Here is a 23,955-nt window from a genome sequence, read left to right as displayed (position 1 = left end):
GAGGCAAGTTAAATGAAAAATGGCATGAGGGACAAGGGTTTTTTAGGTTTACGTTATTATTCCGCTATTCTCTATTCTTGATGGCATTGAATGAACGCAGACCAGGTGATGCACTTTGCCTGAAGGACATCGGGAATGTAGCTGATGAGGCAAATACCAAGAGTATTTGAAGATTTATCCGATGTTTGTTACAGGATGTTTCTCCCATTCACGCTATTATGGGAATTTTTTTTTTTTTTTTTTTTTGGTAAGTGAAGATACAATCACAGTGCAAGCAGTCCTACTCTTAGTGGTATTTCAGATATGTTATTGTTTTCATGCTAGTCCATTTTGGATACATGGACTTGTTTTACTGCCATAATTACTCAGGAGAGTTGAGGAGTTTTAAGGAGGAAAAACCGGTCTTGCTGCAATACTGTGAAGTATTCTGCTGAAGAAGGAAACAACTGCCACTTATTATCCCAAAAACAAATTAAATCCCTGCTTAATCCTCTTGAACACTGAGATATTGTATGTTTTTGGTCTGAAAACTAGAGACCTGCCTTTGCAGTAGGCAGGTTGAAGAAAAACAAACTAGTTGAAATTTTTGAAAAAAATGTCAAGCAAGAGCAAGTAAATTCTAAATTAATGACTAACCTTATATTGAAGAGATATAATGCCTCTAGCAAACACTTAGCCATAGTAACACAGAGCCAGCAGATTTGCCCTTGCAAAAGACAAGGATTTTCTAAACCCAGCAAGACTCACACTAGGTTCTGTAAAATATTAACAGTTTTGTCAATATTAGCCCTTACATTTCCATTGTGTTTTTTAACCTAAATGCTAAAACCGACAGCAGTAAAAAATTACCAAAAGGCAGAAGCCTGCGGAGGCCCAAATCATCAGTAATTATATTCTCAGAGTAGCACTCATTACAATGGACCATTTCCTTTTCTCTCCCCAGCTAATTCCAGGAATGCCACCAAGACCCCAAGAGGACACCCAACACGACCAGCAATTCAAGTCTCACCAGAGCAGCTACTTGGAGTAGCTACTGTAAATATTTACAGAAGCTGTGAATATAGCAGATGAACAAGAAATATGCAGGTTGCTGCTGAATATGGCTTTGCAAAATTCCCTTAAAAAAACGTGTTATCTGGCAACTATCTTCCAAACAGTGCAGAGCTCCTTTCGGTAGGTTAAAGGACTCCTAATTTGCAGGAGCACTACTATAGGTATGTCCCCCAGTCTGGGAAAGGTTTCCCCAAGTAAAAAAACCCAATTTCTAGGGCTTCCAACCATAGCACCTGAAAAAGATGACAACCTCTTCACAGCTTCTACAAGCACGAGTGAAGGTCATATCCACCAGTTCTGCCACATAAAAAACACCAGGCATGTTTCCAGACAGAATGACCCACTGCACCAGAGAGAGAGAGAGGCCTGCACTCCAGTCACACGTTTCACAGACTCTTCGTTTTCCAAGATGAAAGAACCGCATCTGCTACTTATCTGGATCAGCATTTAGAAATCAGCATGGAAAGTTCACAAGCAAGAGTTATTTTTAAAATAAAATGAGATGAAGTTTTATAAAGGACAGTCAGGATACCCCGTATATCAAATTCTAGTAACAAAGAAAGGACTAACACTACATACCACCGACTTCTTCAGTCAAGGAGCAGCAAGCTTCCCTAAACATCCTTTACTAACTTGCACTATCTCCTCCTCCAGCAACAGGAACAAACTGTCCTGCTTTCCTGCCACAACCCTAAAGGCTGCAGGAAAAACGAATTCTCACTTTACAAGCTAACACACTGCCATGTCCTGTTTGGATAGCAGGGAACAAGTGCCATTTTGTGCTCTAAAAGGGGAAGCAATGGGTGCAGGAGAACCCAATCCCAGGTACATCCCAACAGGACTCACACCTGTGCTCATGCCTTTTGCATCTACTGAACACCAATCACCACAGTGCCCAAATGGTTCAGAAAAAACACTGTATAGTATCACATACACAAAAACGAAACCTATCCACAGTGAACTGCGCTGCATGGTCTCTGCAATACTTTTGCAATACATTGCATTACTGCAGTGCCAAAACAGCATTGTTCTACATCTGAAGTTGTTGTGACACCACAGAACAGTGCCAGGCAAAGCACAACAGCTTCAGCAAGTGCATTTTGATTGCTCAGAGCTAACCTTATGGCTAGCTTAGCAGTCAACCATGAAGTCTGAAGCCCCCAGCCCCCTGCCCTTACAGCCCCATACATCGCTTTCAAAGATGGGAATGAAATATTCCATATGTTTCCATTGTCAGTGACATACCTATTGAAAGCACAGCCATGCTGCTCTCCCCACTGGGGCACTAGGTCAGGCTATTAATCTGTAACGATGCAGATGTCAAGAAGGTAATGGCAAAACTCACAAATTAAAACACGTTTTCAGAGAGCAACCTTATAAAATACACAACTGTATCTGCGGCATTATTAAGCTAAAATTAAACAGGTTTAGGCCTTTCCTGTGTACCTCCGAAATTGCACATCCATTTATGATTCACTACTAATCGCATAACCATTTAAAAGTCCAGACACATTTGCTTAAAAGTTTTAGGGTGAAAAAAGTCCTTGCAAGACCTAGCATTTCACCACAACTGGTTGGAGAGAGAAAAGGAGGAGGTACATCACTTTAGAAGAAAAAAAAGCTTTCATATTTTAGTAAGCAAATCCTCAAATGAGAGGTGCAAAGACGGCTGTTTACTCTCCAAGGACCTGATTTCTGAGGGTGCTCTCAACAGTCCTCTCAACAACTTCACCTGATCTTGGATTTTTCTTCATTTTGGTGAGCTTTTTTCAAGGTAAATAATTAGCACTTGCTCTCTGGGACAGATGATAATTTTTTTCTGCCCCAGAGACAGAAACTTCTGCGCAACTTCAATCCTGTCTTTCAGAGCATAATGAAGGAGGCTCCTCCTTCATTTTTATACAAAGCATGCAGGAATTAGTTACTACATTTGAAAAAAAAGTGATGGTGATCCTCATTTTTGCAACAATTTTCCTAATCCTAAGGAAGAAGTTAGCTTTCATAATCTTAAACTTTAATTTTGATTTTTAGATCAAAAACAAAACAAAAAAAAATTCACACTCAGAAATTACCTCAAGTGTATCTTTACTGGGCAAAATCTTGAGGTTGAGAGTTGTCAAAAGTCACTAATCACTGTCTCAATTACCTAAAGGTGACCAAGCTATAAACTAAGATTTTTAGTTACATGTATTTATCAATATTAGATTTGAACATCCACAAAAACCCCACTACTGAGCCACACTAAACATAAAATTTCAGCAACAAATTTTAGATATTTTAGAGTTATCTGACATTATACCGACAAACATCTGAATACATTTAAAACTGCTATGACTTAAGAAACACAAGAAGGTTTTTTCAATTATGAAAAAGATATCATTCTTATCTTCCAAACACTCATTAATTCATATGTATCCTTAATGAATTGCACTCATCAGATATATGTGCAAAAAATACACAAAGGAAACCTAAGGAATTAACTTTTATTTCTGCCATGCTATGGAGACCATTCTTCCTTTGAGAAGACATCAAATGAAACAAAATATATTTACTAATACACCTCTTAGTAGGTTTTTAAAAAAATGTTCAAAACTTAGCCAAAGTTTTACTAGCTCCAAAACATACTGGAACAGTATGACTGGAACAGGCCATGAAAGAAAAATATGACTTACTTTTAACTCAGTGAATAGCCATTATAAAAACATAGGAGGAAAAAGAGGCTGATAAAAATTCCTCAAGTGATATTCTTATTTCCCAAAATCAAACATATCCCTCACAGATGTCAGATCGCAGTCCACCAGGGAATATATACCAACATCACCTGCTCAAAAATTTGTTCAAAAATCTATATTTTAAAAAACATGTTATCATACTGGCTGACATTATGCATAATGCCATCAGTTGGCTATTACCCATTCAAATTCAACAGCAGTTTTCAGACACCAACTTTAAACTGAGGTCACAGTCCTCTCTGTGGTTTTGTAAGAGATGTATAATATCATTGTGCCTTCAAATTCGTGGTGAAGCTGAAATATAGATTTCCCTTACTCCTTCAGTAACAGAAGTATACTTCTGGGAAGTGGAAAGTCCTGACCGTGTCACAATTCTGTAACAGTTAAATAATTCAAGAGTAAAATAAAATGGATTCTGCTATGTCAAGTATGTATTTTAAAACAAACGACATATGAGTTGAAAATATTGGAAACTCAACTCCAGTGAAACTCACTGACAAGAACTTAGCACTTAAAAAAAAAAAAGGAAAAAGGTCAACTGTTTTGCAGGTACATCACAGGCCATTTTCTCATTATTCAATTATACTTTCCAGGTATCCTTTTCTCTGCTGCTGCATGTTTCCAAATTGGACATACTACCTTTACTTGGAACAAAAGTGAATTATTCTGGACCGGATTTTGAAAGAAACGCTCTTAGACATATTTGCAGTGAGGACAATTTTGCCGTGAGTATTTATACAGTAACACTACAGTATTTATATAGTAATATTAAGATCTTCCTCTCCTCTGTGTGAGCTCCTGTGACAACCATCACTGCACACAATTCTGCATCAACAAAACCAGTGGCCCACCTATCAGCAAAGGAAGTATCAATAGCTACCTCCACTTTTTCAGCAGGGTTGTGCAGGGCAAGTTGTGCTGAGAGTGCATTGAGAACCAACATCACATGACCAGAAATCTCTTTTCAAACCAAAGTTTGAGAACATCTTATCAGAAACTGCAACAGCACCTGAAAGGCAGATATGAAAAACTACAGAAGAGTATTTCTCTGTAGGAAAATCCTAGTTCACTGTTGAAGCAGATGGTGAATCTACCTGGTAGAGAGGACGGCCAGGGACCTCTAATCCATGACATAGTATAGATATCTCTGTAAGCAAAGGTCTCGTAACATTTGAAACTCTGTTGCTTCAATTTACAAGTTTCTTCAAATATGAATGGCCACTTCTGCTCTTATGTATCTTCTCCTATCTTTGTTTCCTATTGCTAGGATCATACAAACCTCTCTAATTCTTCCTCAAGCTATTTATGACTTTCTGCTTCTTCCATAAAGAGACCCAAAAACACAGTCTGGCAGCACACAGCTGCTGCCTGAAACACATTCAGCCGTTAACAGAGTAATTGCTGGCGATGAAGTTTCATGCAGCTTGCTGAAGTGAACCTCCCCATCCATTTCACTCCCTTGCTTGTTTGTGTAACAAGGAGCAGGCAAACCTGGGCTGTTGGCAAATCCCCCAGAATATAAACAGAACATCAGCTCTGACCCCTTTCCAAAGAGGCTCATTTAGGAACAAGCTCGTAGGAAAAGCACAAGGGTAGCTGAGAGGAAGATCTCTGACATTCAGAGATACACCCAGGGCCCTGCAGCTACCATGCTCTCTAAAATGTGATATGGGTGCTCAGCCCTTTGGAAATCTAGGCCAGTAATTTTCTCTGGGTAATTAAGAGCTTGTGCTCTGCAAAAATTGCTGGCTCTAGATGTAGAATACAAAATAAACAAAGATCCTTGCAGTGGAGGTTTTTTTTTAGTTTTGTTTTGTTTTTTAGTCCTTATATTACAGCTTCCATATTTTCCCTCTCAAGTACATAGTTACTAGCAAATTCTTCTCAAGAACTGAAATGGTAATTATTTACTAGCATAAACTTGCTGACACTTAAGTCCAACTTTATACATGCTGCAGACTTATCTTAGTATTTATTCCCCAAAATCACACTTACAAGCCTCTGCCAGTAAGCATCAAACACAAAACTACAAATTGCTGATACAAATAAGCTCAATGTACAAAATAAATGCCAAATACCTGAGAATTACATGCTGTGGCAGAACTGGGGGTTTTGGGCAGGAGGGATAAAAGGTGAAGAGGAAAACACCAAACTTGATACGAACAAAAACATTAAAAAGGCAAAAATATTTAATAAAACTCTGACACACCAATAGCTTCACTCTGCGTACATTACCTAAAAGCATCTACTTTTTTACAAGACTGACAGGTAAATTTGCCAGCTTAAAATGAAAATAAAGACTCCAGTCCTTGGGTGATATATGCTGGAAAGACTTGCTGGAGTCACTGAATGTTCACTAAACTGAAATACTCCTCCTGTCTGTGGGATTTCATGGGCCTGTACAAATGTAACAACATTTCTGCAGACTTATGGGAATATTCAAATTGAAATGACAAGACCATGTCTTTCTAAAAGAAGTATGGTATTATTGCTTGCCATCACATCACCAGTATGTAGCACAGGCAAGTGAAAAAAAAAAAACCAAACCTGCAAGCCTGTAAAACCTGCAAACCTCTAATTAGATAAGGCTTTTCTATCTCAGGAGCACTGCAATTATGCTACATTTTCCAGACTCAAGGTCACATCTGGACATCTTCACTTTTCACCACAACAACTCTACCAGACAGCATTAACAAAACTCAGCTAGGTCCTTACTATATTTAGATATCTGACCATAGCAGTACACTAAATATCTCTATCTTTGTACCAGATGTATCAGAAGAAGACACCTCACACCTCCCTACTATATTTTATCACCATTCTACAAAAAAATAACAGTGATACATAAAAAGGGGGGGAAAAAAGGGCAAGCTCTGCTCAGTTCAAGCAGAACTACATCATTTTGCCATTTATACATAAATAGAGCAAGGCATCGCACTCAATCATGTAGGTACTTCCAGATAGCATGCATACCAAAATACAGATCACCAACTCTCTGTGATTACTGAAGCAACCTGTAGCAAAAAACAAGTGAAAAAAGGATCTCAACTGCCACATCTAGACCTCATACAGCTAGTGCACAACAGCACACATAAATACAGCACTATTAGGTTAAATGAGCAATAAAACCCAAAAGATCAGGATGGCAATTTCATCCTGAAAAATCTATTCCCTAGTCTAGGGCAGCCAGAGCTCCTCACCTTTCACAACTCAAAGAAAGTAAAATCAAAGCAACAGACTCTACCGTTCCCTGAAAATACACACAAGAATGAAACTATTTGTATTGTTTTCTTACTTAAAGTGCCTAAAATATAATATCAGGCACTGAGAAGGGGCTATATTTCTCAAGGTTGTCAGGCAAGATCTAAGTCAGCTAGGCCCACGGAAAATCTCTCCAAAAATAATTATCTAGAATTACTTGCTTTTAATCTCCTCCACAAGACTCCTACAAGTATTAAACCCTCCAAATTGGAATTTGAGCTCTCAAACTGACATATGCATGAGAAGCACAAGCACATGTATGCCTTATCACAATTTCCTCTCACTAGCATCAAGTTTTCTAGGACATGGCATGTGAAACATCACAGCAAAAATCAGGAGCATACAGCATTGAAAAAACTCATTTTTATATTCTAGCACAGGCACCACTTGCACAGACGACAGTTATTTTGAAAGCAAACTGAACCTTCATAAACAGAAAAACTGGCAGATGGTAATTAAGAGTTACATAAACACCCACCTAAATTATACAGAACAAATGGTTGCCTACAGTAAAAGTATCAAGCAATTATCCCTGGTCATGTCATCCCAACTCCCTCTGAGTTCCTCCCCATCTATCCCATCCCCTCAGAAAGTTCCAATCTAGTGCTGTCACCTGCCTCTCCTGAGGATTTGTACATCTCCTAATAATCTCTTCATTGAGATGACAGCAGTTGGGACAGCTTTATTCAAATTCCACCTCTCAGAGTTCACCAATGACTCAAAAGTAGGGACCAGATTCTCCATCTTTTCAAGCTGCTCCGCCTGATACAGTCACCCTCACCATACTTCGGTAATCATACAACCCCCCACTATCACACCAGCCCCTTTCTCCTTGCTTTCAAACCACCACAGTAAGCAAGAAACGAGCAGGGGATCAATCAAGAGCTGAATAAACAGAAATAAGGAACGTGAAGGGTATTCTGTAAGGATGTGCCTTTAAGGCTCTACAGAAACCCCTGCCTGACCATTCATGGCAGCACCAGGGAAGTCAGGCTAAATTATTAGACTAAATACAAAGAAATTAAGACTCCAGGAAAACAGAACTAGTAAAAATTAAATACCAGGTTCCTTACATAATTCTCAATGGCCTTGGAACTCATTCACTGCCATCTTTAATTGTGAGCAACTTGTCTTCAGTTGCTGTCTCATGGCCAAAGCAAAAATCTAGACATACCTTTGCTTTAGTATCATAGAACATCACCTGTAACATTCTTTCAGCCATCATCTCTATGCTACAGGCTCTCTGCTGCTACAGCTACAATCAAAAACTCACCCTTTAGCAATGCTAAGGGGCTTTCCTGACATCATTAAGGTGCCTGACATAGAGCACAGAAAAGTTTTCTTCTCTTCACATAGCTAAGGCGCTTTGCCATGAGACAAACATGTCACGTCAGAGTGTGATTTTATTTTCGTGCCTTGTTCTTGCACACTAATCAACTCAAGATCTCTGGCAAAACTATACATTGTCCAGTTCAAGGTCAGAAGTGAGGTTTTTTACTGCCTCCAAAGCTGTCTCCTACATACGCTAAAGTTCTAGTGGCCTCACTACAAGAGAGGCTGGTTAAGCTCAGAAGTACCAAGAAGTCATCAATTTTTTTCCTTCAGTAAATAAGGAAGCAGGAACTATACACAAACAGGGATCAAGAGTATCCTCCACTGCCACAGCACCAGATAGATTCTTCCCAAGTTCAAGAAAGTTTCTTTTTAAGTTCAAAGAGCATAAAATCAGAAGCTACAAAACTCATTCCCAAAGCACACTGAAGCGTGTGCAGGTCTCCTCTCATTTCTGCCGTGTCACACTGTATGTAAAATTTACCTGCACAGTAAGGAGAAACTTATAAACCGAAACTCTTCGGCAGTCTTATCTCTAAATGGGTGTGGGCTATGGCAACTTGTGCCCATCAGACAACTTATGTCGTGTCGCAGACACTCAGATGTACCAGTCCATTTTGTAAGACAGCCAGACAATGTAGGAGCCACAAAATCTTATGCTTAAATGCAGCTTTTATCAGAGTGACTTGAAGCATTTTATTAATTTGGGTAACTTCCCTGTTTTATCTGTGGAGGAAAGAGAAGACTGTATAGTAGTAAGTCCAAGGGTCCATGATGGCAGCGTCAAACTCCCTACCCCGAACATTCAGAAACCACAATTTCTGCCACAGGAAAAACACCACAAAGTGAGGGCCCACTTAACACCTCATGAGCACAAAAAACCGATCAAAATATTTAAGCACAGGTAGCAACTGAGACCTGCAACTTGTGCCATTCATCAAGCACCACATAAAAAAAAACCAAAAAGGCCCAGTAATCTTTCTCCACCCAGCCTGAACAATCAAAAGAAACAATCCAAATATGTAGGAGAAATTGGAAACCTCCTCAGTAAACTAAACATCCAATAACTAAGAATCAGACTCCCTTTGCATATTAAGTGTAGGCAAACAAAGAGAAAGGAAAAAAGTGCAATTTTCGAGGGCACACACCACTGTTGTATTCTGACAAAAGAGCAATTCAGTACCGATCTGAAACAACGCACCATCATTTGCGGTAGTGTGCTGTATTATATGTTGTAAACACGGCAAAGCTTTAGTAATACCAGACTTGACCACTGGCCCATACTAGACCTTGCTCCACCCTGTGAAATCTGCGCTGAGAAGTGGGGCAAGACTGACAGGTTTTATTGTGAAACTTAACAGGTTTGTGGATCAGCAAAGCTGCCGTACTGAAAGCTGCAAATCCCTCCTCCGTCATGTCTCTACAGAACAGTGCTCATTCCTCAATTAAAATTTTATTATTAAAGCTACCAAAACTACTAAAAAACAAGACGTTCCGGTTTCTGCCTGCTTTACAACACTATCATAGAATACAGGGTAAAATGTTTTAAGAGCTTATGTTTTTCTTCATTCACGAGCAAAACTCGATAAACCTTCGACGTCTAGTTACTCTGGCTTTTTCCAAGGTTCCTCTGTGCTTTACCTTAGCGAAGACTTTGTAAAAGCGGAGAGGCCGTATTTAACCAGACTTAGGCGTTCTTCGGACTGAAAATGCCTTAACTTTTGGGAGGAAACTAGCTAGCCTGGCAACTGGTTTCTAGAGAAAAACTAGGAGAAAGGCGATTCAGGGCGAGGACGTCACGCTGAGGCATACATGTGAGGGCAGCAGCTCCCCCCCCGCCTCAGGACGGCACCGGGATCGACTCGGGCCCCACCGAACCCTTCGATATCCTCCCCTTTCGCTGCCACAGGATCCGAGCAGTTTCCTCCCAGCCTTTTACACCTCCAAGGCCGATCCTCTCGGAGTCGGCCGACTCACGTCCCTCCCCCGGAGCGCCGCTGCACACCCTGCCAAGCTCACCTGCCCCAGCGGGGCCGGGCCCTGCGTGCGGCCTGAGGCCCCACCGCGGGCTCGGCCGCGTTAGACCCGCAGCAACAACAACCACACACACGCAATTGTCGGGGGTACCCGCCGCAGGTACCTCCCCGCCGCGGCAACCTGCCCGCCCGTCCCCAGCCCGGCCCACGCCCCGACTCACAGGGCGTGCGTGAAAGCGCTGAGTCCCGGAGGCACGGTCGCAAGCCCCCGCCCGGAGCAGTCTACGCCGCGGTCGCCGTCGCAGCTGCAAGGGGCCGGGCAGGGCTGGGGTGACGCTCCGCCGCTGTGTCTGGCCCAGCTCCCCAGGCCCCAGGCGACGAGGCCAAGCAGAGCGAGGCACCGCATCGCCGACCTCGCCGGCCGCCCAGCCACCTCGGCCCGGCTCGGCTCGGCCTGCGGCTCTCCCCTGGCGCCCTCCGCGTACCGAGCCTGGCCGGCTACCGGGAAAACGTATAAAAAACCCACCCAAAACAATAATGACCAAAAAAAAAAAAAAAAATCAAAATGAAGAGGCTCCTCCGTCCGGCGCGGCTCTGGGGCTGCCTCAGCGGGAAGTCAGCCCTCCGCCGCCCGCCTGCCCCGTGCACAGCCCGCAGCACTGCTCGCCAACACTCATCTCAGCCCCGCAGGCAGCGCGAGGGGGAGGCCGTGGCGGTGCCGGGCCGTGCGCCCCGGTCCCTCGGCGAGCGCGGCGGCGCTCGGCACACCCGGACCTCGGTCCTGCCGCCGCGGCAGCTCCGCGCCCAGGGCAGAGGTGCGTATGCTAATGAGACGGCCGCACCCGCGCTCCTATTGGTGCAGAGCTGGCGCGGGGCGGGGCACATGCAGAGAAGAGCTCGGGCACAACCAACGGGCGCAAGGGGCGGGGCTGCCGCTCCCGGGCCGCGCTGCTGCCGCACCGCCGCGGCCGCTCCCCGGACGGCGCCGGGCCCACCGGCCGCCCTAGGCCGCTCGTCCCGGTGCCCGCGGGAACGTGACCCAATGAACCGAGCGGCCACGGGACCGGGGCCAGGCTGGCCTGTGAATGAGGGCAGCGCCGAGCCCCATGACCTCAGGACACCATTTCCAGCTACAGCATTGCGGCAGGAGCGTGCGAGCGCCTGGGCCCGCATTCCCTCGCAACCGGCAGGCACCGGTCCCAACGAGGCCCCAACAATGCAGCGGGAGGACATAAAGGCAACTCCGTTCGGAGTCCGGTACTAGGGGATTCCAGCTGGCATGGCACATCCACCCCCTGGGAATGAGCACAGGGGCCATGCCATCCGTCTGCCTCAGGGACAGAAAAATATTTCACACTCCTGTTGCCAAAGCAGCAGTGACTGCAGCACAAGCTCTTCTCAAAACCGGTTTGCTTTGAAAGAACTGTTTCCTTCCCACACAAAACACTGCCGTGGTACCTGGCTTTTGTACAACTCAGACATGGCAACCAAACCTGTGCCAGTCTGGGTCCTTTTCTCCTACCTACTTTAGAAAGAGTATTAAACAAAAATGAAAAATCCTGTCTATCCTTGTCATTAGTGCCTTCCGTCATCTATTTTTTTTTTTTTAATGCTTTCTCTTGGATGTTTCTGACCTTCAGCCACCACCAGGAATAAGCCTGGCCCATTATCTTAGCTCACTCATGCACCATGCTCCGTGCAATCACCACATGTCACTGGGGATGTCACAACAGTAACAGCTTGGGTAACCAGCTGGGACCTCTCGCTGTTGGCTCGCTTTAGTCCAGACCCCACAAGAGGCTCTGAGCAAACAGATCTGGCTGAAGAAAGCACAGCAAAGTCACCGGATCTTGTCCTGGTGCACACCCATCCCACCTATTTTACATGTTTTGTTTGGATGCTCTGAGCTTGCCTGGTGAGTTGCCTGCCCAGCTGCACGGCTGGCACAGCCTGAGTCACACCCAGGCAGTGTCTGTGCAGCTCAACCTACACTGCACACCCACAGAGTCCACTACAGACCTGCACAGGTACCCTTCAGTCCATTCTGTAGATAAATGAGAAAAAGCACAGGAAGTGGTCAGTGACAATCTGCCTCTGACCGCAGCAGGGAAATGGGATGAACCACACCACCGTGTATACACAGAGCTCCACCAACTTCCCTAAAGCCAGGAGCAGATTTGCAGTGGTAACTGAACCCTTAAATCCAAAATAAAAGCAACTGTGCAAGGGTGCCGCATGGCCTGGTAGCAGTTACTTCAAGTTCCTGCAATTGCATAGGAAAAATTCTAAATACCTGCAAATACATGGTAAGGCAAACAGGTCAGGGCTGAGGCAGGCCTGCTTCCAGCAGACACAGAATGAAGAGACAAGTGTTCACGGCAGCCCTGGCCTGGCGCTGGTGTTCTGATCATGTGCTGGTCAGCTAGGAGTTGAGGAGCCCATACCTTACACTACATGTTCCAATGACTGCCTGTAACAACACTGACACCGCAGAGGAGATGTCATGAGGTCTGTGCTAATCACACCTTTTTTGAGCTGACTGAAGTGTGGGGAAAAAAAGCAAAAGTCTTGCCTTAAAAAACGGTCACTTGGTGAAAATTAAAAATCAGGCATTTAAATAGTGGAGACCCAAAGATTTAATATCATCTGTGTCCAAGAAGTGCACAGTAAGGACCCTAGAAATACAGATCCTCCAGCCACCACCACCTCCATCTCCTACATTTCCTATTATCATTTTTCAACTTTCAACTCTCTTCTAAAAGTGTTAACATTATTTTACCTAGTTGAAAAAACCCCATTATTTTCTTGCATTTAGGAATAGGATTCCTAATGCACTGATTTTATATGAACCTCATCACTTATCAGTGAAAAAGTAAGGTCATTTTAGTAACAGGCTATGTGCTTGTCCTGTACCGTGTGAGAAATATGAAGCTCTCAGAGCTGAATCTACTGATGTATGCTAAAACTTTGCTGTAAAAGTACAGACACATATGGTTATCTTTTGTCCTCCCAGGCTGATGTTGGCAGGTAAATGCTGTTGTCGAAGCCATGTTGTTATAAGAAATGTCAAGGTTGAAGACACCATGCATTCATGTCACTTTCTGGGCCTGTGCTCAGGGATAGCAGTGGAGCAGCAGCAATCAGAATAGAAGAGGAAAAATATTTAAAGGAGCTCTCTCAACTTACTTCAACAAAACAGATCCAAACCAATCCCCATAAGAAAAAGTGACCTTTTTCTCCTACTACTGGCAAAGAAAAATAACGAAGCACTTATACTCACTCTGCAAATAGTCTCACTTCAATAACCAAAGATAATGGGAGCAGAAATGGTCCTCAGTGCTTGCTTGGATTTTGGAAGACAAATACTAGGTAGCACTAAGGTTACTGTGTACAGCAGCAGTGGTACCCTACAATGCCCCCAGAAGCTCTCTGGACAAAAGGTCCCTAGTAAAAGCAGAATAGCAGAGCTTTTTTTTTTTATTTATTTTTTTATTTTTCTGCATGCTTTGAAACACTGGAATAGTCTGGCTTTTCCTCTCAATCTTTGCCTGATTTCAATCTTTTTCTTTTACCAGTATCACTTCAATTTTTTTTTTCCTTAGTGCAGCTGTCTGAAGTCTCCATATTTGAAACTCCTGCCCTAGGAGCAATCCACTTTCCCATTTTATCCAGTCAATGCTTTCCTTAATTTTTCATCCTCTGCCTCTCCTTTGCTGGTACTGATGGATGACTGCTCTCTCCTCTCCATCAACAACTCCCATTTCTCTCACTTTCTGCTTAGGCAGACACCTGCTTGCAGGCATTTGTTGATTTTATTTTCCTTTATACCCTAACATTTTCTGTGAAGCTGGCTTATTTATGTAACAAATATCTACATGCTAAGATGTTTTTAAGCTGAAAAAATATGGCCATATTTTTACTAAATTACCTATTTAACAAAAAATTATAAAATAGATTTTGAAATTACCATAGTTTAAAAATCTTGTCTGAAGCAATCCTTAATATCACAAATTCCAAGAAGAATCCCCCAAAATACAGCATAAGGCAGCAATTAGCTTATTTAATATAAAAAAAAAACAAACCAAAAAAATTAAAATAAAAAGAAAAAAGGCGAAAGAGAAGAAAAATCTTGAGGTGTGCTTTAAACCAGGTGAAGAAGATGAGGGTCAAACTATCAAGTCCTTTAAAAATAAAGAGATAAAACTAGCTCGTTTTGGTTGAGCTGTGGAGAAACTATTCTCTGTTTTTCTAGGAAAATGGGAAGCACCATAAACTGATCTATCACTGTGCAAGACCTTCAGGATTTAGTGCCTGATGTATAGACAGATGTATAGATGTATGTTTTGAAAATTTGTCAGACATTTGGTGAAAAGGCATTAGGAAAGCTTGAGATACAAAGGAAAAAATACAAAAGTATGGACACCTGCATTTTTTTCTTCTATTAGCAGAAAACCATCCAGCAATGTACCTGTTTCTGACGAAAATCCCACTTTAGAGACATGAATTCATTTGGATTTAATGGGAGTTTGATGTGGAAGAATATGCAGACCTGAAGCACAGACACAAAAATAAATACCAAGTGAAGGTAGACTGGAGCATCAGAACTCCTTGATGCTAGAGCTGTGCCATGAGAGAATGGCAGTTGAATGGGAATGTAAAGATCTTGGTCATGATAAAATCTTTGTTTTCTTTTAAGAATTTAGTAGACTTTACAGAAAGAAAAATGGGATTTGCATGGAGGTTTTAATTTATAAATTAAAAATGCACTCAGTGTGTTCGTCCTGCAAGATGAGCTGGTTCATCCCTGGTTTCCACCACCACTGGTTTCACACATCGAGATTATCCTCCATTAGCAGAAATGCTAATGTGGCAGGATGTGCCCCAAGGGCTGTTCCCCTCCCTAAGGATTCCCAGACCCAGTTTAGTATGTGTATGTAAACACAGAAATGTATGCAGTTTAGAACAGCTTTAAACTGTATCTCTGTCTAGTGATAAAAACAAGCTTTACACTCCAATAGGCTAGAAACAGACCTGAAGGATTCATCCGAAGTTTACTGTGAGGAAGCATCGTGGCGAAAGCTGCTGCGGCTGCTGTTATTTGGCTCCATTCTTCTGGGAAATTCAATTAACACTTGGATTCTAGTTACACAGTGTGCTGGGTTTGGCTGATTGTTGGCTGGGATTAAACCACGACACAAGGAAATTAAAGTTATGCTGGAGAACAGGACATAGAGCTGCTGTGTGTGGAAAGAGTCTGGAATATCTGCACTGACAAAGCAAATTCTCTTTAAAATGGAAGTACACTTCTTCCCACAAAAAAGGCTGAAACTTCAACTCAGTTGAAGTACAACTGAAAGTCACTTCAGGAAGTAAGTGACAAAAGAAAGGCTCAGCCAAGATCAAAGCTTTGTTAAGAAAATGAAGATAAAGATCCAAACCTTGGTATAGCAGAAATAAGTTAAAACTTCAGAAAAATTATTCGAAAAAAATTATTTTGGTAGGATCAAAAGTTTGCCCAGAGAATTTGTTTCCACATATCTACTTTATGCCTCTGTAAAACAAGAAAAACTAATGAGGACAAGCAAGACCACTGAGATCCTAGTTTTGAAACAGCACATGGAGAGTGAAGGAACAGACATAGAAGTTAAATATTACATGGAAACCTGAAAGAAAATTAATTTAAAAATTGCTTATGATTAAATATTACCTTTATATGTAGACAATGTTTAACTTCTAAAGGTACAGTGTCTCTACCACCTTCTCCTGTGTATGCATTACCTAGATGATCCAGAGCATAATATATTTTTCAGTTTGGCCTGGTGATTTTATCCTTGCTCAATTATTCCAAAAGATGCCTCTGAAATGCAGTGAGCTGGGCTGCAAGAAGGAGTAGCTAAAAGAGAATGACTGCAGGCAGTTTATTCCAACACTATCTCTAAATTGGATAGAGCAAAGTCAAAAGAGAGGACAGCTCACAAAATTGTGGGTGGAGGGTTGTTACTGTTATTATTTTGTTCTTTTTTTTTTGTTTGGGTTTTTTCAGCCTAAATGTGTCAGATCTTCTGCTGTCTAGAATTACCTGTGGAGTTTCTCCAGTACTATGTGTTTCCCTTGAAAAAAGATGGACACTATAATGGCATCATAAAAAATTAATTTTATCTTGTCACTCTAACCCAGCCATCAGCTGAAATTAGGTAGCTATACAGGAATTAAAAAGCAATTCAGGACAAAATTACTTGAAATTAAATTCAGGTCCAATATTCATGCCAGTCTGTATTTTAGCTAGAAACCTTTTGTAATAAAAGAACAGGCTTTAATTCATATTTTGTAACTTTCATAGGCATTCCACTGTAAGTAGACAGTACAAAACACCTCTGTCTTACTGTACAAAAGTAGGCATAAGGCAGAAATCATCTAGTCTCTATTTCTTGGGCACCTTCCCCTGCTTCCCACACCCACTCCACCCAGAGCAGCAATGGGCAGCCTGATCATAGAACGGGTTGGGTTGGAAGGCACCTTAAAGATCATCCAGTTCCAATCCCCCTGTCATGGGCAGGGGCACCTTCCACTAGACCAGGTTGCTCCAAGCCCCATCCAACCTGGCTGTCTCAGTTTAGACAGACAGGTAATTACCAGGGAAGATTGGAATTTCCCTTGGAATGTAGGCCCCCCTCCTCCCCTTTTCAAATTATTATAAATTTGCAATTAAAAGGCTGTCAGGCAAAGATTTTGGGAATAGGTATAGCAGTTCTTTTACTAGGGACATTAAAAATACAAATGTTGTAGTACAGAAGAATAAGCAAACACACAAATAAGAAATCCCAGAAAATCCTGACAGAGTCAGAAATACAACATGACACCCTGTTGGTCAGGGTGTTGGAAACAGTCCAAAGTTAGCCCTCCTGGAGTGGCGGATGTGGTCCTGTTGGAAGCAGAGATGGCCCTCTGGAGCCAAGGGTCCAGTCTTCCTTTGGGAGTCCCATGGGAACACTGGATGTCTGGTGACACTTGTGGCTCTTTTTTATCTAAGTGAAGATGGTTTGGCTCCTCCTCCCTGTGTAAAGCATCTCACAATGGGATGATGTAATGTGTCACGTCACTGGTGAGCTTTAATGGCCCATCAAGAGAAGATATCCCCATGGGGGCAGTGGAAGACTGAACAGAGATAAGAAGCAATGCCCCACACGTTTTTTAACAGCTGGGCTTGCTATCAGAGAAGGCAGTTACCCCCTCCTTTCTGGAGCTACAACAGATAAAGAAAAATCTCCCCAACCGGGTTTCGACAGATGGAATAGAATAAACTTTTTTTTTTTTTTTTTTTTTTTTTGTTATAAAACCCAGGACAGCTTCTCCCACCTTCAGATGAAACCTCTACTCACCCCAAACTGAAGGCCTCTGACAGAACACCATGATGGGGCAGACACTGTGCACCTCTCCTCTCTTCTGACCACTTGCCTCCTGGTTTAGATTTGAGCATCACTTTTACTTTGTAGGCATTTTGCAGTAACTCAATCTATTTTTAAGTTAGACTGAGCTAATGAATTCTTCCTCACTTGAAAGAAATTTGAATGCTTGGTGCTAAAATACAGATAATTTAAAGACAAATTTTCTTCTATAGAATGTTCATTAGGAACACAGCACGATAAAGATTTTCTACAGACATTCTAGAGTGAAATACTTTAAACATTAAGACAAATCAAAGGGTAACTGAAACGAAATGAGCTCATGACCAGGAGCAGTTTATATATGCTGAACAGACTTCACAGGAAAGGAGTTAAAAAGAAGCATGTGGAATTTAATGAAGACAGAGCCACTAAGACCTACATAGGGAAATAACCTGCAAGAACAAAGCTGAGCAGCTCAAAGCCAAGCCTGATCACAGAGTCAATGCAGAAAAGGCAACATCCATATCCACCAATGTATATTCTATTCATTTTGGTGTATTTCACCATATGTGTCCAATTGAGTAGTAGGAAGAGCACTTTGAATGGGAAGTGGGCAGGCACAGATAGGGGCTCTCCAGGAGCATCTTGAGTGGGTTCAGCCACCCAGAGCATCTCCCACTCTGTCCATACCCCCTTCCCCCTGATCCTCTAAAGGAAACAATAAGAATCACTTTTTTTTTTAAGTCACACAACCTATTATTTTTTTGTAAGCCACTAAAATGCTGACCAGTATAAAATCAAATGCAAGACATACACTAGGGATTAAAAACAAAAACAAAGCAGTGCTTGAAGGGTGAAAAATGCCTATGTAGAGGATCAGCTTAAGGAATACATAGATCTGAATTCTATTCAAACCTTATTTTAAAGAATTATAGTGGAGACCAAGTCATGTAAAGAAGTGAACTTAACTTCAGAGGCTTTGGAAAAAGAAATACACATTAAGAAATATAGGGGATCTTATAAGGAAAAAATTAATCATAATGAAGTAATTTGGTAATGAACAATTTTCAGTGTAGTGATAAATTGTTTCTTTTTAATATCATGATGAAGACTTGTTGTGGTTTCAATTCGGTTTCCTGGCCAATGCACCATTTTTGTCGTGGTTTCACATTCGCCAAATTTCGTTTATCAACTGGGAGATAGGACTTTGGCAGAAAAATGCAAAACAGGCACAACTTAAAAGTAAAACCAGATATATTTTATTAATATACACTAAAGAAAAAGAGGGGAAAAAAATTAGACATTCTGAGACATTCAAACACCTTCTCCCCCCACCCCCCCAACTATTCACTTTCCCACTCACCACAGAGAGAAAACCATGATTTTCAGTCAGTCACCACCATTTAAACAGGATCCTACATCACCTTGGGAGAGGAGCCTCTCTAGGGTTATGAGGAACATGCCACAAGAAAAGGTCTGGTGGCTTTCAAGGCCACAGATCTGCAACCGTACGAAATTTTTGCAGATTCTGTGCAGTCTCACCCATATAACAGTTTTCCACACTGTTTATGGGCTTCCACATGTTTCTGGTATTATTTTAAGAATGCTTTTCTAGTACAAAACAGGGATTCTCTTCCATCTCTAAATTCACTTTTCTCTCAAAAGAAATAGAGACCTCCTTGTTCTTTCCCAGGAGCCAGGGACATATTCTATTCAAAATTGTCAATTAAAACCCATATTTGGGTTTTATATCAATACACACAACCCTTTGGCAAGAACTTGCATTCCCCCAAGCAACATTAGGATATTACAAAAACAGTCCATTTCTCCATAATTCACATCTAGAGAAGTCTGGTAAAAAATGTCCACTTCCTCTATCCCATCTTCAAAATAGTCTTTCTCAGTTCTTTCACTGACTTTGTCTCAATGCTGTCTCTCTACATTTCAAATCACTCTGTCTTCCATGGAGGAGGGAAAAGGGTTAAAGTCTTTGCCCAGAGTATTTTTCTCTTTTGCGGATTCTCGGAACTTCAAGGCCACAGGTGATGACAGGAGGACGGGGAAGGGAGAGCGCATGCTCAGGAACACTGATGGACAAAACCTCCTCCACCCCCAGTCCGATCGAAAGCGACTCAAACCTGGATCAGCTCCTTGGAACTCTGGAGAAAAGTTCTTTAAAAGTCTCTCCTCCTTCGGCCCAGCGGCTCTGGCAGCCAAGGCCCAGAGCAGGGCCACCGTGGTCCTGGCGCAGGGCCAGACTGCTGCTCTGCAGTCCTCCTCCTCCTCTCCCCATGGGAGGGGCCGGGAGGGGACAGAGGGGACACAGCCAGCCTCACCCACTGTCCCACAGGCAGGGCCCCCCTCGAGGCCTGGCAGCCCTGGCCCCGGGGGCCCAGCCTGAACCCCAACTCACGAGATGGTGTTACCTTTCTGTTACCTTTCTGCTGGCTGGAAAAGGAAAGGGACAAGTCACTTGGGAACTTGCGATTCAAGACTGTGTTTCCAGAGGCGTAGAAACATTCCCATTTGTCAGCCAAGCTGTCAATCACAATCCATGCTAGAACTTCCTTAGGAAAAAGAACTTTTCACATTCGTGCTAAACCAGCACAAGACTATACACCTCCTAAGGTTTGGGGAGAATTTTCTATTACTATAAATTAGCCCACTAACATCCTGGATGCAATGTGCTGATTTTAAATCATGTTGTATCTATGCCAGATAGCTTTTTTTGGCACATTCTCTGAAATTACTATGTCACTGCATGAAACCAATTTCTTCCTGCACATGGAGCTTTAAAGGTGAACAGAAGTGTTGTGTTTGCTTGGTTTTAGTACACGATTCCTCAGCACTGTCCAGCACTTTATGTTGTTCTTTGTCTCACAAATGCTGCAGCAGAGCAAAAATTTGTATTTTTATTCATATTTTGAAGGAGTATAGGCATTATTAATTTATGGGTGTCATAGTTTCAGTAGAATTGACCTTAAATTGTACTTTTGAAAAGCTATTATAATTGAAAGGCAACTGACTCAATAGGCTTTGGCAGAGTCCTTATTACTAGAGTAAGTGAGGAATACCAGCTTTATTTTAACCTGTTTATATCTTGGTAAAAAGAAGGGGAAACTCATTAACTGACTAGGATTTATCATCAAGTTGATCTATTAGATACAAAGTCTTGGGATTAGGATTTTTTCTTTTGTTTCTTTCTCTCACGGAATTTTGTCCCATCTGTTGCTATGAAACCATAAAGACCTACCCTTAAGAGACAGAAGTTGCTGCTTGGGGGCTAGTGCATCTGGCTGCACTTCTCTTACCTGAGGGTTTCTCTCGGTGAGGCAGGGATACCTGAAAAATTGGGGCTGGGGGAAGGGGTTGGGCGTAGCTCCTAGCTCTCGCTGTCAGCTTCAGAAGAGAATGGTTGAGCTGCTGCTTCCTGGGGGAAGAATTCGCTGCTGCCGCTGGAGCCGGCCCTGTCCTGCTTCTCCTGCCGTGGGTGAACATCTGCTCGTGAGAACAGCCATTGAACTGGGACCCTATTAACACCCTGCCTCATAAAAAAAAAAAAAGGACCTTCACCATCTGCTCGGTACTTCAGGGGAAACCCAGGGACCCGGAGCCCTTACCTGCTCCCAAGGAGCCACTCCTGGCATGTTCGGGAGCCAAGCTGCTGTCGCCCAGCCCCTGCCATGTCTCTGCTACGGCTCCAGGTTTTTGCTGCACTGGAGCCCACATACTCCCTGCCTGCCAGGACCTCCCCCACTGCTTCAGCTACAGCTGCAGAGTTTCTGCTACATTTTTGTTCACAACCCCCGGTGTACCCTCCTCTGCCATTCCAGCTGCTGCTCCGAGGTTGCTGCTACAGCCCATTTCCCCAGTTGGAGGGGCACTGGGCCCGGCTGCCCCTGGGCGTCTGCACAGGAAGCCCCTTTTCCATCTCTCCCGCCAGCCCACCTGCCATTACCCACAATGCAGAGCGGCGGCTGAGCTCGCCCCACAGCGCCCCCTACCGCCGTGGAGGAGTCACCGCGCCTGCCCTGCCCGGCCGGGAGCCACCAGCGCCCCTGCTGGCTGTGCCCGGAACTGCATCAAAGGGGAAACTGCCTGACAGCTGAGAGAAGCTGGCACCAGGTCCCTGGTTCTGTTTGTTGTTGCTGTTGTTGTTTGTAGGCCTCGTTATATCTAAATATACAGTAAAGAACTGTTATTCCTTTTCCCATACCTTTGCCTTGATTTCAAAGTTATAATAATTCAGAGGGAAGGGGATCATAGTCTCCATTCCAGGGGAGGTTCCTGCCTTCCTTGGCAGACACCTATCTTTCAAATTAGGACACCAAACTATCTTCAAATTTTGTATGTCTAATTATGCATGACAACCAACACCTAAGGAGCACAGTGCAGGTTCACAACAATCCAATTTAGCATTCTGCAATAAGGAAATAGTCTAAAAATGTCTGAGCCTCAGATTGTTCTCAATTTCCTTTATGTGTCCATTTTAATTACTCTTTCTGGCATTGCTTGGCTTCTCTGACACTTGTTTTCCATATTTTTGTCATGTCAGGGGAAGGCAAAATAGGTCACTGTATTTCACTGTCATTTACAAGAATGGAAGGTAATACATGCTCAGTAAACAGTGGGCATTTTCAAACTCCAATTCAACCCAGGACTTCTATATGCCACTGCAATGCCAGGAATGCAATAAATTCCTAACTTGTGCCTTTTGCTTACAGCCACTTTAAGTAGGTGGAAGGCCTGATGACTTATTTCCCTGCTGTTACCCAGCTAGTCTGCAGCACAGATTAGATTTTATTCAGACAATGCTACTGTACTGCTCAGGTGGAGAAGCAGAGCTGCAATTAGGTAAGAACCAGGTACAGGTAGTTTTACTTACTTTTAGAATTAGATGACTCAGTCTTGCATTGTTGAGGAAGATGACTTTTTGGTGGGGTTGGGAGGGAGGTGCTTGGTTGTTTTAATCTTCCCCCCCTCTACAGATCTATCTTCTAGAAAGTCAGGGAGAAATAAGAAAGGAACATGAAAGAATGTATGTCCGAGTGCCTAAAACAGGTTATGGGAAAAAAAATTCAGTAACTTCACACAAAACCCTGAGTAACACTTACAGCCATGTTTGCATTTTGTTCTGTCAAATGAGACCAACCAAACAGGAAAATAAAAATGTTCTATTTAAGAAAATTGGGGCGGGAAGGGGAACATGGCATGGAAGTTTACTCTACATGCAGAAAATAACAGTTTCAATATCACTGTTTCTCCATAGGGCACCATTTCCATGTAAGGCATTAAAAGACTGAACAGCAGTATTTGGATGTATCCATCTTTCTCCAGCTTTTATGTAACAGAAGCTATTCTTTAGACAAGATTAATCAATATATTAAATGACACAATTAAACAGATTCAAAAGTCATGTAGAGATCTGAGGATTGCTCAGTTTGGAATTAACAGATACAGTTTCTTGTTTCTTAAGCCTTGCGATGTGTGACAAGGTTTTTTTTTTGTTTTTGTTTGTGGGTTGTTTGGTTGGTTTTTTTGGAGTGGGGGAAGTGGGAAAAATTATTAGCATGTGTCTGTGCAGGCTTATTTAAAACCTCTGTTTATCAATAAAATGCCCAATGACTCACCCCGCCCCCCCAAAAATCCCAAACAACCACAAAATTAAAGCCAACAAAGGTGAGGGATACAGAGCTTGTTTCACTTTTCATGATTTTGTCACCCGAAATCTGACGTGTCTCTAAAGCAACAGGAAACGGTAATATACCAAAACTTCAAATTATTTCTAACCTTATTTTGAAGGGCAGTTTTACTGGTTTTCTTTATGATTACAACTAGCAATCATTTTATCCGGAGTTCCACTTCTGAATCTCAGATGTCTTTTGTCACGTGTGCAATCTCAGACTCCCTAGACTAGGGACAATTCATCTGTAAAAGTGAACACTGCAACCTAGACTTTGCTCTGCAACCAGCTTCTCATCAGGATTTTAGAAGACAAAATCACAGAAACTCAAACTGCACTGTATCTGCAATTTCCCTGTAATTCCAATTTTTACCTACCAACTGTGATACCACCCTTTCCCTGCATCAATTAAATTCCAACTTTACTTTTTTACTTCCTTCAATGTTATAAGACAGGTTATGGAAACTATTTGATTTTTAAATAAAACTGAAAATGAGTTTTTATTTCCAGTTAAGTGTTATCTGTCATCCACA

At 42.5% G+C, this 23,955-nt stretch overlaps 1 protein-coding gene across 1 annotated transcript in view; it reads right to left on the bottom strand.

Moving 5' to 3' along the window:
- LGR4 (leucine rich repeat containing G protein-coupled receptor 4) overlaps window positions 1-11,128 on the bottom strand; it is a 74,289-nt gene extending 63,161 nt beyond the window's left edge. The window contains exon 1 of the mRNA XM_066320526.1: window positions 10,576-11,128. Within this exon, the coding sequence (XP_066176623.1) occupies window positions 10,576-10,760 (185 nt within the window). The 5' untranslated portion in view covers window positions 10,761-11,128. The remainder of the gene's footprint in view (window positions 1-10,575) is intronic.
- Between the last annotated feature and the right edge of the window lie 12,827 nt (window positions 11,129-23,955).

Source organism: Sylvia atricapilla, chromosome 6 (assembly GCF_009819655.1).
Source record: "Sylvia atricapilla isolate bSylAtr1 chromosome 6, bSylAtr1.pri, whole genome shotgun sequence".
NCBI classification, from domain to species: Eukaryota; Metazoa; Chordata; class Aves; order Passeriformes; family Sylviidae; genus Sylvia; species Sylvia atricapilla.
This window is presented reverse-complemented; position numbering and strand designations above follow the sequence as displayed.